This window comes from Sinohyriopsis cumingii, chromosome 13, assembly GCF_028554795.1.
Source record: "Sinohyriopsis cumingii isolate HCF-2022 chromosome 13, ASM2855479v2, whole genome shotgun sequence".
In the NCBI taxonomy this organism is placed as follows: domain Eukaryota; kingdom Metazoa; phylum Mollusca; class Bivalvia; order Unionida; family Unionidae; genus Sinohyriopsis; species Sinohyriopsis cumingii.
Window position 1 is genome coordinate 62,279,378 of NC_142973.1, and position 13,565 is coordinate 62,292,942.

The 13,565-nt window shown below is 36.2% G+C and overlaps 1 protein-coding gene across 4 annotated transcripts in view; it reads right to left on the bottom strand.

The window, feature by feature from the left end:
* Window positions 1-6,226: 6,226 nt before the first annotated feature.
* The window catches only part of LOC149785695 (CCR4-NOT transcription complex subunit 4-like), a 73,339-nt gene continuing 66,000 nt past the window's right edge, over window positions 6,227-13,565 (bottom strand). For all 4 annotated transcript variants that reach the window (XM_089979555.1, XM_089979556.1, XM_089979557.1 and 1 more), the window contains one exon: window positions 6,227-11,787. In XM_089979555.1, the coding sequence (XP_089835681.1) occupies window positions 11,678-11,787 (110 nt within the window). In that variant the 3' untranslated portion in view covers window positions 6,227-11,677. The remainder of the gene's footprint in view (window positions 11,788-13,565) is intronic.

The following is a 13,565-nucleotide window of genomic DNA, read 5'->3' on the forward strand; positions in this document are numbered from 1 at the left end:
ACCCAGGACTTGTTCCATCTGAGAGGGGCAATCAGAATCATCCGACAGTTCTGACCCCTTAACCTCTGGATTATTTTCGGTACCAAAACCGTGGGAGTGTAGGCGAATGCCCACAACCCCTCCCAGCTGATTGACAGAGCGTCCACGGCCCAAGCCTCTGGGTCTGGAACCGGAGAGACGAAGGTGGGCAACTTGCGATTCCACCTTGTCGCAAAAGATCGATCATCGGACGCCCCCAAAGTGTGCAAATCCGAAGAAAGACTGATTGATGGAGTGACCATTCCGTGTGAATGACTTGACCTTTCCTTGATAGAGTGTCGGCCAAGACACTGAGTCTACCGGGAATGTGTCTGATTTGTACGCTGATGTGGAGGTTGTCGCACCAACGTAGAAACTGCCTGATGTCAATAGCTGCGTCGTCGTTTCCTGGACCAAACGACGCATCTGTTCAAAGTTGGACTGTTGTACCCTGTCAACATTATTTTCCTCCATTGCCGCTGATGTTACTATGGCTGACGGTTGCAAACGACGAACTTTAGGTGGAGGGGGGACCCCAACGTCCCCCACAAGGCTCGCAATGGAGGCTGTCTTCGGATGTATACCGAGGACATCAATGCTATCTTTCTTCGACTTATTCCGTCTATCCCTCCCTTTTGTTGCCTTCTGGACTACATCAGCCCACGTTTGCTCTGTCCAAGTATTACACACGCTGCATGGTATAGATGATGTACACTTGGTACATACAATACAACAGTCATGGTTGTCTTCTTTTGCTTTGAACTGTTTGCATTTCATGCATTTGGTTGACATTTCTACTGAAACGACACAAGAAAAGAAAACAAAGCACCAATTATCAATTCAGCATGTTATTAATTCGCTAATACCACAACCGTTACTAACGGAGTAAGCGATATTAGTCAGTGTCGCGTTAACTCTTAATTGACAACACGAGTTCCGCGACAGCGTATGTAACATGGTCTTCAGTAAACAAAATCCGTAAGGGTGACAAAGTCACTCAATTTTGAAAAAAAATTGTTAAAATAATGTATAAAACCTGTAGAAGAATGATTGTCCAACACAATAAATCCAAATTTAACTTCGGATGGTCCAATTTAACGCTAAGATGGCTTGGATTGTTTGGAGGTATAATATACGTGTTATCAGTACAAGCGAAGCTTAAAAACTAGTGACACCTGGCGGTGGCAAGGGGAGGTAAGGGGCAAGAGTTACTGCCCTTTGGTCCATATGAGATAGACCGAAAAGACGAATTTTCGTCTTTTAGTAGGGCTGGATTCGAGAGGTAGCAGGCTTATATCCCTAACGTTAATGTGATCGGGGAACGTATTTGAAGGAGAAATTTTCAAGAACACAAAAAACTAATGGAGGAAAACCAACCTCAAATGTTTCAAGACCAAGGAACAAAAGAATCTCACCTAAATAGCGACATCACAGTACATGAATGGGAGATAGCCCTACGATCCAAAAACGAAACATCCCCTGGTAAGGATCAGTTAGGTTACATTATCTACTAAAAACTACCTATCAATATAACAATAGCTATAATCAAACTCTTTAATAGGATATGGGATAAAGACCAACTACCCACCAAATGGAAACAGGCCATAGTAGTACCAATCCCCAAGCTAGGTAAAGATCCCAACAACATTTATTCGTACCGACCCATCTCCCTTACAAACAATATTTGCAAAATAATGGAGACAATAATCGCAAATAAGTTAAAACACCACCTAGAAACCAATAACCTACTCTCCATAAATCAATGTGGCTTTCGGAACAAACGGTCCACCACTGACCAACTTCTCAGATTGGAAACAGACATCAAACTCGCTTTTAACGCACATAGGAAAACCGATCGCAACCTCATAGCGGTTTTTCTAGACATAGAAAAAACGTTCGACCTAGTATGGACCAAAGGACTAATGGCCAAATTAAACCAATTTGGAATAACTGGACGCTTGTTCAACTGGATTGGCGATTTCCTCACAGGATGGAAAATTACCACAAGAATAGGCAACACCCATTCGGAAGAATTTTCACTTGAAAATGGGACACCGCAAGACAGTGTAATAAGTCCCCTACTATTTAACCAAATGGTAAACAACCTTGACCTCAATGCAGCCTCCACAAAAATAAACTTGTCACAATTTGCAGATGATAGTGGCATATGGAGGAATGGAAATCCTGCCAATAACACAGTAGTTAAAGAAATCCAGCAGAGCCTAGACAACATAGGGAGATGGGCGGACAAATGGGGTTTCAAAATATCTCATGAAAAAACTGTGGCAATCATATTCACCCTCAAACGAAATAACAATCTAGTCTATCCAAACTTCTATATACAAAATCAATTAATCAAATATGTAACAGTAGTAAAATTCCTAGGAATGTTCTTTGACAACCACCTGACATGGAAACAGCACATTGAACAACTCACCCAGAATTGTAACAAAGATCTCAATTTACTCAGGAACATCACAGGGACTGACTGGGGATCCAACCAGGAAACCCTCCTCACAATATATAAAACCCTAATTAGATCAAAACTAGATTATGGTTGCCAAGCATATAACTTGGCTAAGCAACCTGTACTACAAAAACTTGACACTATCCAGAGAAAAGCCTTACAATTATGCTTACAAACACTTCCCTCAACATCATTAGAAGAACTACAAACACTAACAGGAGAACTACCCTTAAAATTACGTAGGCAAGAACTGCTCCTCCGATACTCCATTTGATTAGATACCCACCCAGACAACCATCCCACCAAAATAGCTATAAATAAGTGTAAAGTTGTCTTCAAACCCAAAATCATACCCACGACACCAAGTGGCAAAGTAATGCTTGAACTAAGAGAAAAGATACTTCTACTAAAAAAACAGGTAACAAAGAATACAGACCAGAACAAATCACCATGGTTACAAAAACCACTAAGGATTAACATTGAAGCTACCAAATTAGGCAATAAAGGACAAGAAAACTTACTAAAACCTGTACTGGTAAACGAAATCAACCAAAAATACACAGACTATGTTAAAATATATACCGATGGATCAAAAACAAACAACCCACCAAGAACAGCAGCAGCAACAGTCATCCCTGAATTCAATATACAAATGGGATCCATTACCTGACTATTGCTCCATTTACACCACTGAATTCTGGGCTATACTTGAATCACTACAATGGATCAAAGACAACCAAATACCTAAAGCAGTCATTATAAGCGATTCCCTAAGTGTTATCAAATCGATCCAAAATCGCAATATACACTCTGGGGAACAATTCCTTGACAGAGCATGCCAATTAATCGATGATATCACCACAGCACATCAATTAGTCGAGCTCATGTGGATACCGTCACACATTGGAATCTCTGGCAACGAAACAGCAGACAAAGTTGCACAAACCAAACAAGGAGATCAAAACTCTATCAAGCTTAACTATAGCTCTACAGAAGCACTAAGCTTCGCACAAACATATATAGACCAAACATGGCAAGAGTTTTGGAACTCCTTCACAAAAGGTAAAATGCACCATGAAACCCCAAAAAACGTAGATAGGAACATACAGCTACCTATTTAGAACAGAAAACCATAAACAGGATAATAATTGGAAAAACTAAACTAGCAAGCAGTTTTGGAAGGTTTATAGGACCCAAACCAGCAACCATTAACTGCTTTAACTGCCACACCACCAAAGATCTACACCATGTATTAAATATATGCCCAAAATATCAACCTGCTCGGAAAATATTTATCAAAAACCAAAAAGAGATTGGATCACCACACACATACCCAGAGTTACTTATGGACTCTAATAAAAATAAACAATCAGCATATAAAAATATAAATAAATTCATAGACTCAGCAGGACTTAGGAACAAAATATAATTACTATCCCCACAAAACCAAAAGACCCAGTAACTAGCTAAATAAATTTAGAAGCCACCACATAAAAACCCATAACTTATCATTCAATTTTATAAAAGTATTAATAAATAATTCACTTATGAAGCACCTATAAAAACTAAGGAAACCGCAAAATCGGATGTCCTAGATGTCCTTAATGAACCGAGTAATCAGCTAAGACTCCGGTCCTAGATGTCCTTAACGAACTGTGTAATCGGCTAGGACTCCGGTCTCTTGCTAAATAAAGTATAAATAACATTCAATCTCTAAAAACATTAATAAATAACTTAAAGAGGCAATATCTAAAAACTTATTAATAACATAACATAGGAAGCACACCCTAAACACCTCAACTAGTAATATCATAATAACCTTGAAAATCTCTCTTCATACATGATTTCTACTAAGAACCTCGATAAACAGCATAGAACATTCCCCCACCCCGTTTTAGAACATTTTGAAGAAGAAAAGAAAAAAATCTGAAAAAAAATCACAAGAAACACCAGGCAAATGCAACAAGAAACCAGCGATTTGTAAAGCAAGCAGGACCGTTCCCGATCTCTCCTTCCCACTAATAACAGCCAACCATTCAACTGTAAGGGACCTTTATGGACCCACAGATTGAGGCAAAACTATCAGGGTTCCTTGAATCCATAAAAGCCTGGGGAAGGTGGCACCATTCACTTCCCAGGAACAACTAGCAGGCTGCAGTGCAGTCAGAAAAAAGTGGCACATGCACACTTGTGCGCATGCCACTATAATTAAACTCAACAACAACTCGGTTCATTTACAGATTTCTACAGGCAAGAAACTAAACCATATACACATATAAAAATGCAAGGCTACTCATCTGTCCACCTGATGAAATATCCAGCTGTAATAATCAAGAATGAGCCAGTTATTGTTATTTATAGCTTCTATTCTGCAATGTCTAGTAAGAAATGTTATCAAATTCGGCTATGCTGTTCTCATTTAATATAGATTTTCATAAACAGCAAAATTTGTATTGAAGCTAATGTTGAAGCAAATATTCCACTTGGATAATACTCTTAAATGTTTACCTACTTCAGAATTTAGATTGAATGCCTTTTTATCTTTTTAATACTTTGCAAGACCTCTTCATTCAAACCCTTACTCTTATGTGAAACTTTTCATTAGGCTTGTCTGGACACTTACAATTCCTACTTTAGCGATCTAAATATAATTTTTGGCCAAACTTAAAAATAGAATTTTTATTGTAATTTAACAATTTTGATTTTGGAAAAGTTTTAAAATCAACAGCTGTAGAAAAAACTGTTGTTTTCAATGAGGTTAAAGATAGACCTTGAGAAACGTAATTTGTATAAACCATTGTATATGTTCAGTCTTCAGAGACTTGACCTTCATATTGTCTTCCTATCTCAAGTATTGAACTTGGGGAAGAAAAAAAATATGCCTTCTAAACCATAATGAACATACCGGTAGATTTTTTAAAACTGTTCTGTGTAGTAATCATTCAAAACATCTGTTAACTTTTCTTTGGAGAAAATGTTCTCTGCATCCTGGTTTTTAAAAAAAATATTTATGAATTTCACCTAGTATCGAGAGAAAAAGAGAGGCGAGTTGCTTGTGGATTCCAACCATAAAGCCATTATGGATGCTAAATTATTTTACACAACACTCACTGATCCAACTTCTTACTAGTTTTACATCATAAATGTGACAATGGTGTTTGTAAACTGGTAGTCTAAGGCACTTGCCTTTACAGATCACCGATATCTTGCCTGTGTGTGTGTGGGTTTGAGTCTTGGCTCGGTTAACATGGGCATGTGAGAAAGCTTGCCAGTAGCTTCCCATGGGTTGGTAGTTCTTCCAGGGATTTTCCTGGGTTCTTCCTCTACAAAATATACTGGCTGCCATAAAATGGCTTTAGATGCACAAAAACAAATGAATTGTAAACTGATGACTACAATAATGTAACCCCATAACTGGAACTGTCTAGGTATTATTTGGCATTTTCAATTCTCAATTAATTTTAAGCGAACTACATTTCCTTCTAAATTTACTAAAACTTGTGTAAATTTTGTGATTTACAGTTTACATTTTAAAAAATTCTTCTACAATGAAGAGTAGGCCATAATCAGCTCATGTAATGTTGCACCCTGTGTAAGAATATAACAACCATGAACGTTGTCTTGCTACTAGAGAGCGAGAGAAAGAGTGATGGTAAATGGATTTGCGTGTCATGTGTAGCATCTAATCTCAACACTACTGTATTGTGTCTGTGTGGTGGAGATAAACAAGAAAATACGAAGTAATGAGTTAAAGCCTTTATTGGGTACAACTCTCCAGCTGCACCTCAACGAAAGACATGATTAGAACAAGTAATCATTACTTCTCATGTCCTCACGGACTTGAGATATGCACCGAAGTACGGCCCATATAGTCTGTAGAATGACATATCTATTTACCTCTTGCCAACTACTCAGAGGAAATTTAAAACCACAAATATACTTGCTTTGGTTCATTAGAATAAAATATTACGTACCTACACTTAATAATGGTATCAAGGAAAATCACAGCATCTGACAAAAAAACAGTAGCACATAGGAGCAGTATTGCGACACACATAACCAATCCAAGAGTGTAATGTACCCCAGTGGTATGGTGCCATTATTCAACAAGTGGGGCCATATATATATTTGTATATATATATATATGCAAGTCACATGCTAAAAAAATGTAATAGCTAATAATGCAGTCTTGACATAGTAAACAATTAAACCACAACAGCATTAAGCATGATATCAGAACAGAAAGTGTTGTTACTAATGCCATACTGATTTTGTTTTTTCAAGTTTGCATCAGTTCTATTTTTTGCACATGAAAAAGATGCAGTGTAGTTCGATTGCAAAGGATAAACTATTTAGACTTGCTGCAAAAAAACGAGCTTTGCGACACGCACGTGATTGATAGGATGGCTAAATGAATGATTTTACAATAAAAAGACATGGATCCACTGGTGAAAAGATAATTTTCAGTTACACAACGATCTTGAGCACAAGACCCTAAAATCAACAGGCCTCTATTTTGGTCAAGTAATGTTGTAATAACTATGTAGAAAACATTTCTCTCTTGTCACAAAAATCTTTGAGCTTTCACCCCATAATCAACAGAGCTCTTTCTAACCCAACATATAAGCCATCCATCAAATCTGAAGACTGACCCTCCTGCAAGAAGGTCCAGGCACATCAAATAGGCCTCATGAAGCAACAAATGAACAATCAGAGGCAGAAGCTACATTAGCTCAGTGGTTAGCATGCCCAAATCGTGACCAGCTGGGGTATGGTTCCAATCCTACTATCAGATCAGCTTCCACCCAATCCCCCTGCACTGTGTTCTTTGGAAAGGCACATTACTCCAATTGCCTCGACACCAAGTCACTAAATAATCCACCTGTGCAGTGATGTGAAACATCTGACCAAACAAGATTATTTTTATCTTCACAGAAACCAATTTTTTTTTTTGGCTAGTGACCTTTACCTTTTTTTTAAAAAATCTTCTGACCTCTAAATCAAAAGGATACTCAGCTCCAAGTGAAAGCCATTCACATACAAATTTAGTCCAGGTCTGTGATGTAAACTAATGCTTCTGTGCATAATCCATTTCTTTGAGTCAGCAACCTTGACCTGTGACCTTTAGACCCACATTCAGTTGGCTTCTTCCTTATCCAAAGTGCAATTCATTCACAAAGTTTGGCAGAAGGTAAATGGATGCACGTAAATATGGTACAACAATTAATAATGTCATACCCTCTGCCTTCTTTGATACCCTATAAACAAAAGCTGTACTTGTGAGATGATATATCTACCTAATTTGGAACAGAATAGCATTAACAAATTTAACAAATTATCAACTAAGATCCACTTTAACTGGAAAATGATGACTGAACAGCAAGCAAATCTTTGCATTCAACTACACTGAAATGTCAATGGCAAAAGTATTTATCAACTTGTGATTTGGTCCCAGTCTATTTGTCATCACATAATGTGCCAGCAGATCTAGATCCAGTCAATCTACCATCACATACTGTTTCAGCATATCCAGACCCCATCTGCTTGCCATCACATGATGCGCCAATAGATCTGGACCCATTGTATAGATGATCACATAATCCATCAGCAAATCTGGGTCAATATTGTTTGGATTAAGATGCAGTAGCTCCAGAATGGCATACAAACATGCTGGCCTATGGCATGACAATAACCAAAACATCAAATACATATAAATTTTGTGTACTATGACCAAGTCTGTTTCTATTGTAATGTTTATGCCTAAGAATCTTTTACAATTATTCAAACATTTTAAAGTATTTGTAAAAATATTCATGATCGACAAACAAACAAAAAAAAGTGATACATGTATAATTAAGGGGACAAGCATGTCCCATCCATTGTCAGGATAGCTGCCAGGTTGCATAAATGCACCATTTAGAAACTAAACTCACTTCAGAAGAAAACTGCCTGTGAAAATGTACATTTTCAGTTAGTTCCTGTGGTCCCCAGACAGGTCATCTCAAGCTAGCGCTGCACTACAAACAGCCAGAATTGGTCACTCAATGCTAACTCTGATTATTGTTAGATCAGATAATGGCTCATTTCACTCTGCCAACAAATTGGCATTGCAAACTCCGAAAAACTACTTTTAAACTGTATTTATGTAAATAATCCACTTTAAAAATGTTGAAAATTCATTGCCATAAATATACAGCTTATACTGCATTGGACAAAAAATACGAGTAAATAATCTACACTTGAAAATTGTGCTATGGTAGTGTCAACCTTGAAAGCTGGCCAATTTTGCCTCGTTTAATTATCTGACTCAACCTTTTCTCCTCACATTACAAGTAGTGAACTCTGGGTTTTGATGGGATTTTTCTTTTGTTATGTGAATTCATTTACAAGCTATATATCAATGTGGGACAATTTACATCCATAATGTTTTATGGTAGTGCTTTCACATAGTGGTTGCCATAAGGAAGGAGACATTGTTGAAGCATGGTGTGTGTGAAGATCATTTACTCAGGCAGAGATGGAATTACATCCAAGCAGCTCAGTGTTGTGTATTACATGTATACATGACCAGCTGGTTCAGTTTATTTGACTATCTCAACCATATGACCAAATCGATCTAGAAACTAGCATACGGTTTAAACTTAATGGAAAACTGACCAGCACTTTTATTTTAAAGTTATCTGCTTAGATTTATTCTCCACTTTTTTCTGCATCAAATTTACATATTAAAAAAATGTACTTCTGCTAATTGCAGACATGGTGGTGTAATTATTTCTTTTTGTAATGGATGGTAGTAGAAGTTTCATCTTTCTACCCGAAACTGCATATCTTTAGCAAAGTTAGCACAAGGATCCGATTTCTTCTGATTAAAATAATGAGCTATCACTATACTGGTATAATAACTTTTTTAATAATGGCACACAACCTTTAATGAAGAGAAAATATCAACAAGGTTATTTCCCCAAGCTGTTTCAGCTTCTTAGGTGTTTTTGTTTCTTATGTTCCTCGTTTGTGACAAAAATGGGGGCAAGATGTATACAGGACAAAAAATAAGATGAAAATGAAACACTTGCTATATTATTGTCTATATTATTACCCAATACATTGCCATAAACTGGCTTTAAGTCTACTAAACATAATATTAAACAAAAAAAGATTTATGCCCAAACATCAAAAACAAATGGATGCCTCTAACCTATGAACTGATTTACACATACTCGTTCAATGCAGAGATTTTAAGCAAATAAAACAAGATAATTAGATATCTGAGCTCCTTTACTGTAGATATGGAAAATATTTTGATGTACAGTTGTAGTGATGTGCATCTCATTTCTTAAAATGCTGGCAATTCATGGAGAAAGTGACAGGGTTATCTCCACCCACCAGATCAGTTCCATGCATCCCTCTCCCAATCTCTTAATTTCTGTAATGTGCTACCAATATTGTACTGAACATGCAGTTTGTTGCTGTATAATTTAAGCAAAAATATTTTAAACGGTACCTACCAGTTTCCCTTAAATAACTTGAAGCGGTTTCATTTTTAAAACTTCCCTTTACTCGCTTCCGATCCAATATTCACATGTTACTAATGTTAAATGTTATACAAACATACATCTGATCCAATATTTCCTGTGCTCATAAAGAAAATTATGAATTTTTTAAGTGACACCGACTTTTATTTCTTCATAAATATAGTGCAAATGTGACATGCCATTATTGATGCAACAATCAATGTTTTCAGTCTTTTATATCTTGTGTTCTCGTGCTTTGTAAAGCAGAATAAATGTTTAAATAATGGTCAAGACCAATATGCATGTGATTTTCAGGCTATGCATTTTCATTTTCACTGGTTGTCAAAAGCTGACCAAAATACTGTAAACAACTGATTACAAAAATGCTGCAATGCAGAAAAGAAATGCCAATAAATCAGCAAAAATTGGCAATATCTACTAATACACTGTCATAAATCGCCAGGACACTGTAAGTGAAAATTACTTCAACATCAAGACCTGAAGTATTCTAAAAAGCAAGGAAATGGGGAAAATTTTAGACCCAGAGAAGGATAAAAGAGCAAATCACACATTTCAACATATTGTGATACAAAACTGATGGCGAACTCTAAAGGAAATTTCTAGTGATATATAACACTTTCACACTGATGAAAATCTCCGGAAGAGACAAAAAAAAAAGGCTTCATTTCTGAATGGGCAGTTTGCATAGCTGGCAGCTATCCTGTAAATAGTTATATTTAGTTCTTCAAGCTATATATTTTCAAAAAAATCTATGAAACATCAATTTAACTTGGTACCAAAGATAAGAACAAATTTTCTCTTTAAGAAAATGGCTTTATTAAAAAAAGATTTCAATCATGAAACTTTATACGCCTAAGTTAATGTCACTCTAAATGGTTTTTGACACTTTGGGTAATTGCAACAAGACAATATATTCAATTCTATAATGAGAATATATGAATAACTGGCCAACTGCTTGTTTGTATGCCATCACTGCTTTAGAGGCAGTTGTAATGTCAACTAGATGAAGAGGTGCACAGCATACGTTGTTAATTGATGGTAAAGTCACTTGTGGGATAAGTTTATATAATGTGCATATATATATATATATATATATATATATATATATATATGTTACAAAGAATATTTTGTAAATATTTTGTAATTCTGATAAATCCAATATAAAACAAATCCTGTGACTTGCAAAATATTGCCATACTTCAATATGGACATATTTGTAAATTTTCTATGCTTTACAATTATCATAAAACCTACATCCTTCAATTAGCCAGTCCATTGTATTTTTAGTTGAATAATAATGACTGTAAAGTATCTACATCCATCCTTAACCTTTACTTCCTCTAAAGGAGTGTTTCTCCATTAATCCCATCACAACACAGAATGATTTCAGGTACCTAAACTGATCAATATGAAATATATGCCAACTACAGCACCAAAATGACAAGCATAACACAAGATTAAGCTGCTAAAATAGCTGCATTTAATCTTGGGACTAAGAAAATATGAATAAACAGGGTCTGCCTCTGAAGCAGCTAGAGCTATAAGTGATGACCCGATACCGCTTAAAGATTAATAAATAAATACTGAAGAAAAAGGCAGGCAGGTGCTAGGAACAATTTAATGCTTCATGTTGATAATAAAGCTGCAGCTGCATCAAGAATTACTGTAATCCTTCTGAAATTGTGCGGGCCTCTGCTGACTGCAGTGTTGGTCTAATGTGTGTCTGAAAGCCTGGTGGTGGGTTGTGAGTCTGGGGGGGCCACACTGCATCTGAATTAACAAAAGAACACTAATCAGTATTGAAACAATCCTGACTACCTGTCAACTTATATTCTTATAAAGTGTATTTGCATATAAATCATTACTGTTTGAGAAAATTTATAATCTCCTTTCACTGTTAACATTCCCTTCATGTTGGAAAGTTGTACCTCTGTTTCCAATGCAAATAATACTGTAGCAACAGTTTTTTATATATGACCTTTGCACAAAGGAAAAGTAATTTGATACAATATGTAAATATAAAAATGATCTGTTTAAATATTTATTATCTGGGTAAAGATTTTTGAAGCCCAGTGTGTACATGATAGGATTGTAAACTGTCATCACTTACCTTCTATTTTGAGAGAGAAATATTTAATTGTATTCATTGTTCTCCTGTATTAAGATAATTCTCATGTAAATTCATAATTTTTGGTCACCAGTGTGATGAAACTGTTCATCATCAATGTTGAATCTTTGTATAATTTATTGTGAAATAATTGCTATTTTTGATGTTTGAAATTGGGAGCCATTTTTACTACTGTGTGTATCATGAACTCAGGTTAATCTTTCCGAATTCTTCCATATTTAGTCATATTCGTGAAATCCTTGTCATGAATTTCCTGAGTGTGTTCCCAAAACCTATAAATAGAGGTGAGATCCACCGTTTTGGCAGTTGTGGTTCTACTGGACTCCAGTAAAGGTCTTAAGACCAAGCAAACAGAACAAAAGTCTCTAGTCATCTCAGCAGATAATTTCAAGCAAGGTAGGCTAGTTACTACAGACATTAAATTTAGTACTCATAATGACTACTATGTTTCTCTGAAATTGTTTCAACGTTTATTTCCCCGTTATAGCAGATAAAATTTCCCATAGAGGGAATTACCTGACAACACTGTCACTGTGTCGTCATCAACATAACCGTCTGCTATCCATTGGAAATTTAGTATTGGCATTATCAAATTTCCTACTCAATTTCATGTATGATTTTGAAATCACAAATTTCCATCCATTCTGTAGTGGTTGTGTCATTTAGAAGTAGAAATAATATACCCGATACAACACACTTTGTTACAAAACAAGTGTCGCATTCAACTCGAGCGACACACTACTGACATCCAGTTATAGACTGTGTTGCTGAAAATGACAAACTGTGTCTCAGCCAAAAAACGCGACACACTATTAATATCCGGTTCCAGACTGCCTCTACCATATTCACCACTGGGCTATAAAACACAAACCCTGGTCTGGTTCCGAACCTCAACTGGATGCACAAAATCATTACCACTTCGGTACGTCTTATGAACACATTTCAAGAACTATTACCTTATTTTTCTGTGTAAGATTAGTTTGGGAATTGGGATTTTCTGAGTTAGAGATTATGTGAATTAGGACAAATGGAACAATCATGCTGATTTTCACATGCACTTTACCACTGCAACTATTGATGTTATTTCAATATGCTTTATCAAGCATCTGTTCTGCTTATTTGCAAATATTATATTTCACCACTCTGAGCACTAAATTTTGGAGAAAACACATCCAAGCCTGGAAGACATAATAAACTGTGTTGACTATTTATATTTGTTTTGTTTTGTGCTTTTATGATCTATATAAGAACTTCTGTGGTGAACACATTTCTTGACACTACAATACACTGGAGAGATCTAGTAACCGAAAAAGGCGTGAGCTGCCCATCTATTCCATTTTATTTGACACTGACCCATGACATGTTACAGTATTTATGTAACAATGAAAATCATAATCATAAATGCAGGATTTCAAGGCCC